The sequence below is a fragment of the Zalophus californianus genome, chromosome 14, assembly GCF_009762305.2.
Source record: "Zalophus californianus isolate mZalCal1 chromosome 14, mZalCal1.pri.v2, whole genome shotgun sequence".
Taxonomy (NCBI): Eukaryota; Metazoa; Chordata; class Mammalia; order Carnivora; family Otariidae; genus Zalophus; species Zalophus californianus.
The window spans coordinates 25,621,295-25,627,294 of NC_045608.1; the positions used below are offsets into that span (position 1 = coordinate 25,621,295).

Consider the following 6,000-nt stretch of genomic DNA (forward strand, 5'->3'; position numbering starts at 1 on the left):
CCCCACTCTACGTTCCTTCTGTCTCTTGTTGAAATTGAACCACCAGGACTGGTCTCAGTCCTTGGAGACCCTGGTGCCCAGCTGCTGGCCGTGGCTGGGTCCGGTCTGTGTGACAGGGCCCTGGGTGGTGACGTGCCCCTGCTCTCACCGCAGCTCCACCGGCTCTGTTGGAGTTTACGAGACAGCCAGCAGGAAAGGGTAGATCTGGATGAAGAAATACAAGTGAAGAAACACACGCCCCAAGAACAGCCAGGTGAGAAGGAAGATCCAAACCCTGCAGGGGGTCCTGCTTAGAGTGTTCTAGGTGTGTGTGACCTGTGCTGCCTCCCTGGCACCCCTGCCCCACAGTCTCCCCTCCCAGAAATGCTCTTCCAGGCAGAGGCCCCCTCTGGGGTGTCTGTTGAGGTTGAGAGGTCTCTAGATATCTGTGTGCAGCCTTCTGGGCTGGGGAGAAGCAGCAGATGCAGTGAGACACCCTTAGAGGGGCAGGGTAGAGGGAGGTGACAAGGGGTCTGGCTTGGGGCTTGCGAATGGGCACAAAGTAAAAGGCACTCCAGGAGATGAGGAGGACCCAGCAGAGGGAAGACAAACACTGATGGGCAAAGAAAGATGAGGCCTTAGGACTGGCCATTGGATTAGCCACACAGAGATGATGCTGTACCTCAACAAGAGCAATCTGGGGGAAGAGAGGGAGAGGGCTCTGAGGAAAGAAGTCTGAGGACAGTAAGATTTCAGTCCCAGCAAGCAGAGGGAGAATGTTCCTGGGAGCGGCTCCAGAAGGCCTAGAGGAAGGTTTTCGGCAGATGGGGTCAGAAAGGGAGTGTTGGGGCCATGGGGGGAGGGTGACCTGAGCTTCTTGCAGCCCTGACGCAAACAGGGATAAAGGCCTAATGAGATTAGTCCTGAGTCTCAGGCAGAGAGTGCCTGGGGAGGCTGTGAGTTTAGGGGAGGAGGCAACAATCCAGGGACCCCCTCCACTCCTGCAAGGGAAGTTTAGAGCCCAAGGAGGCCCTGGGCTCCCTCCTGACATCTGCAGAGGAGGCCTTGGGCAGGTGCAGAGCAGGGGAGTAGCCTCTCCCAGGCATGGCAGCCCCACACCCCTGACAGGTGCAGGGCTCCCTGGGAATTTCTCTTCTCTGAGTGGGGGAAACGAGCCCAATGGGGGCCCACAGTGTGCCAGGGGCTTGTTCTGGGTGCACCTCCCAGTTCCTCTTCTCCCTCCACAGTCGTGGGGGAGGATGACGACGAAGATAACGACAGTGGCTAATATTTACTGCCCACCTGGGATGTGCCAGGCAGTGTCAAAATTATACCCCTGCATGATAGGTACAATTAACATCCTCATTTAGAGATGGGGAAATTGAGGCACTGAACAGTTAACTAACTTGCCCCAGGCTCCACAGATAACCAGGTAGTGGTGGAGCTGGGACTTGAACACAGGCAAGTCTTGACTAAAATGTGTGCTCTTGGCCAACGGCATCCCACTCCCCATTATACAGCCTGTGGGCTGTCGTCAAATAATCATTTGCCTTTTACATACAGCAGCCTCTTTGGGTTTGGCAGCTGCGTGATGATATAACATGCGTGTTCAGAGTGTGACACGCAGGACTTCTCAGCACTGGCAGCAGAGATCTGTGTCCCTGGCTTTGGGGTCCTCTGGCTGCAGCCACCCTCCCCTTGTAACAGAGGCTCCTCTGTCCCCGGCTGATGGGTTCCGTCATCGCTGGTGCCACCTCAGCCTTGGGACACAGCTGGCATGGAGGCTGCCCAACAGAATGAGACAGAGAACAGGTCACAGCAAGCACTGCTGGGATGCCCGCTCTCGGACCGAAACGCGCTCATCTTGTCAAGGAGGAAACTGTTTTCAGACGGCGCGAGACCTACTTTGGTGTGCCGGAGCTGGCCATGGTGCTGACCTGCGCCTGAGCAGGCCCAAGGAGCGGCCCACAGGAGCTGTACCAATGGACGCAGAGCAACATTTAAGCCCCAGAAGGCGTTTTCACTAATTTGAATGGAAACGTTCCTATGATTCCCAGACTTCCCTCCTTTGCCTCCTGGAAAACATCAGTGATTTCCCATTCAAGTGCCCAGAGTGCCTTATTTTGGGCCAGGCTGCTAGACTGATACCTGCCTGAGGAAGACATTCCCTGAGAGCTTGCCGAGGAGAGCAGTGTCTGATTCCAGAAATCAGGGGATTTCTTCCATCCTCTGGAGAGTAGTGACTGGGTAGGCAGATTCAGAGGAGCAGTCACTCGCTCTAGACCTATCCAGCTGTGTTCAGCCATGTGCCTAAGACAGAGAACGGTGGTCACTCCAGGATCTGCACCCGGTTGAAGGCTCTGCCAGTGGAAGGCAAGCATGACCCCAGGTAGTTCCCACCCCCGCCCCCACCGCATTCCCTGAGCCCCTTATCTCACTCTCCCATGTCTCTGAGGATGGTGGTAGGTATTCTGTAGCAGGGACTGAGGACTGATCTTCATTTTGGAGAGAGTCTTTTGGTCTTTCTGTGGGACTGACCACTGAGATGCAACACCATAGAAAGTCCTCCTTCTTGTGTCCTCCTGATGTTTGCCTGTTCCCTCTGTTCCAGATGTATTCAAGGAGGCAAAGGGCTGCCTCTGGAAGGCCTGTGATGTGTTCTGTGGACTGGAGCCACAGCCGGGCCCCAAACTGGCCCCAGAAGAGGTAGCCAAGGAGAGTATAGGGCATGCTACCATATATGAAAAGATAGAGTGCATGTTGGAAGGGACAAAGTGTCATGACATGTCTGAAGGGACAGAGCACAGTGCCGCATTGGAAGAGACAGAGTGCCATGACACATCTAAAGGGACAGAGCGCAATGACATGTTGGAAGGGACAGAGCGCAGTGACACCTGGGAAGGGACAACGTATGCTGACATGTCAGAGATACGCTTCTGGAGAGAAATTGCCAATGCCAGCGGGTTCCTCTTGATATCAACCATAGTCCTGTTGCACATCTACTACTACTAAGGCAGCTGGGGCCCAGGGGCATCTAGGAAGAGCAGGCAAACCGTAGCCTCTCCAGACTCCCTCATCATCCGGTGGAGAAAGTCTTTCCTGCCAGGAGACCCATGGATATAGGACCAAGGATTACACTAATGTAAACACTCCCTCAATGTCACAAATCAAGTGCCACCAGCTGCAGGGCATGCGTGCTGAGGGGACAGGGTGAAGTCCATTTGCGACTCCAGAGACTATGCAAATGAGAACATCTGTTCCTTTACGAAATGAGTCATTTTCTCCAAATGGCTCTACTGCATAAACACTGACTTTCACTTTAAATTTAATTTTGGCTTTTTATTTCTAGATATATTTGGGATTTTTGCTTGTGTTTACTTCACTGTAACCATTTCCTTCCTGTACCCTACCTCCATTTGCTTTGTTCTCTCCTCCTTTTTAAAGGTATGCCCTGCTGGCAAAGATGCCATGTAGTGTAAGCCCCACCCCCACATGAGGTTCCCGCCCCCAGGTGCTGTGCCCACTGCTGATGACCTCACAGGCCAGCTGGAGCCAAGGCTGCCCATGGGTGGGACTTCAGCTCCTGCCTGGACCAGTGGTGGAGCTGAGGCAGTCTCTGCTCAGTGGAACAGGCCTCCCAACAATTCAGCACTGCCCAGCTACAGTCACACTGCACCCTTGAAGGGCAGGTGGAGAGGAAACCTTCCTCCTTTCTGAGCTCTTACCAGTGCCTCCCAGTCTACCTGCAACTGGCATGTTATTGGGCATTGGGCCCAGGAGCTAGACTCCCTTAGCTGTCATGTATAGGCCACTCCCAGGCTGCGTTTCTGCAAGGACTCCCTAAGCTGCTCCTTCCTCTTTCTTCTTCTCAAAAATAAATTGTGTCATTAGAAAAAGTTCCAGGTGCCTTGAAGTGATTTGGCAGAGGCCCATCCAGCATCACAAAAATCACACTCTGAAGGCACACTCACATGTGGGCTCTCCTCCCTAGTTTATCCTTTCAGCTGACATTTTTGAGTGCCCACTATGTGTCAGCCACAGCAAGGAAATAGCTGCTAACAGAGCATAGGCAGCAGACAGTGAAACACTAGCTGTGATGGCCAGCATTTAGTACAGCCTGCTGTTTTGCTGCCTGGGGTAAGTGCATTATCACATTCAAGCCACAGAACCACCCTTTGTGGAAGTACTAGAATTAATCACATTTTACAGGGAAGGAGACAGACTCAGCAAGGAAATTGAGTACACTGGGAATGGGCATAGGGCCTGGAACAGCCCTGCCTTACACCAAGGCCACACACTGGCCCACCACGTGGTGTGTATACAGCAGGGGGGCCCACCTAGTCTGAGTCAGGGAAGGCCTCCTATGACCAAAGAAGGAGGACAATTAGCTGGACAACAGAAGGGACAACATGCAGGAAGACATGATGCAAGAGTGCAAAGCATGTTTGAGGATGCCAAGACATGGCTTATGCATAGGAGAACAGCGGGAGATGGGGAGGGCAAGGTGGGCAGGAGCCTGAATTGCCTTATATACTTTGGGATCCTAAGACCCTGGGAGCCTCAGTGGGGAAGTGACAGGATCAGATTTGCTGGCTGCTGCTGGAACGATGAAAGGGAGGCAAGAGCACCCACCAAGAGCAATCCAGGCAAGTTAGTGGCAGAGAGGAAAAGAGAAGGGAAAGGCATCAAGAGAAACCCGTGATTAGAAGTAATAGAACTTGACTGGTTAGACTTGTGGAGGGAGAGGCCAGAGTGACTCTCTGGGTTAAGCATGTGGGCAAAGGGTGCACCAGTTCTAAAGACAGGCCACCCTGGAAAAGGAACAGATGTGGGAGAAAAGTTGAGCACCACTTGGGACATGTTGAGTTTGAGTTGCATGAAGATACTTACTGCCATCTTGACAATTATACATCTTCCGATCCATGAACATGGTATGCGTTTCCATTTATTTAGATCTTCCTTCAACAATGTTTTGTTTTCAGTGCTCAAATTTTGTACTTCTTTGGTTAAATTTATTCCTAGGTATTTTATTCTTTTCAGTGCTATTGTAAATGGAGTTGTTTTCTTTGTCAACTTTGCTAAACTTGTCGACTAGTTCTAATAGTTTTTAAGTGTATACTTTGGGATTTTCCATATATAAAATCACATCGTCTGCAAAAAAAGAGATATCTTACCTTTTTCTTTCCAATCTAGATGCTTTTTATTTCATTTTTTTGCCTAATTGCTTTGGCTAGAACCTTCAGTACAATGTTGAATAGAAGTAGTGAGAGCAGACATTCTTGTCCTGTTCCTGATCTTCAGGGGAATGCATCCAGTCTCTCACCATTGAGAATGATGTTAGCTATGACTTTTTGCAGATGTTCCCCTCTATTCCTACTTTGGATTTTTTTTTTTTAAGAAATGGATATTGGATTTCATCAAATGCTTTTTCTGCATCTATTAAGATGATCATGTGATTTCTGTCCTTTATCATATATATATGTTACATTGATTCATTTTCAAATGTTAAACTAACCTTGCATTCCTGGGATAAATTCCAGTTGGTCATGGTGTATAATTTTTTTTTTTTATGTGGCTGGTTTTGGCATCCCTAGGGGGCCTCATACAACTCATACGCCTCCTGAAAGAGCCCACATGGGCTGGCATTTTGACCTTCCCTCCTGAGAGAGGGGGGCAGGACTGGCTAAGAAGGCCAGTGCCCAGCCACACCCAAGGGCCAGGTCACTCAAGTGTCTAAAGCTTGGGTGGGGCTGGATCCAGCTGTGTTCCTTCTCACAATATAACTCCTGGCCCCTCCTTGTACCTGGAAGGCCCAGCCCTGCTCTCCACCTTCTGAGGGGACTCTTGGCCCAAACAGAGAGCTGGGATGCCACCCTTCCATCCCTGGGCTTTGGACTTAGCCCATGCTTCCTCGCCTGGCCACCATGACCCAGTCCTTCGGGGCCGGGTGTTTCCCCTTTGTAGGAGAGAGGGGAGATGTGACCACACTCTAGGAGCATAAAGTGCCATTCAGACCCAAGA

General features: G+C 51.0%; 1 protein-coding gene across 1 annotated transcript in view; it reads left to right on the forward strand.

Moving 5' to 3' along the window:
* The window catches only part of LOC113913063 (sodium/glucose cotransporter 1-like), a 65,803-nt gene extending 62,812 nt beyond the window's left edge, over positions 1–2,991 (forward strand). Inside the window, 2 exon segments of the mRNA XM_035723990.1 lie at positions 154–253; positions 2,591–2,991. Of these exon segments, the coding sequence (XP_035579883.1) occupies positions 154–253; positions 2,591–2,991 (501 nt within the window).
* The last annotated feature ends 3,009 nt before the right edge of the window (positions 2,992–6,000 follow it).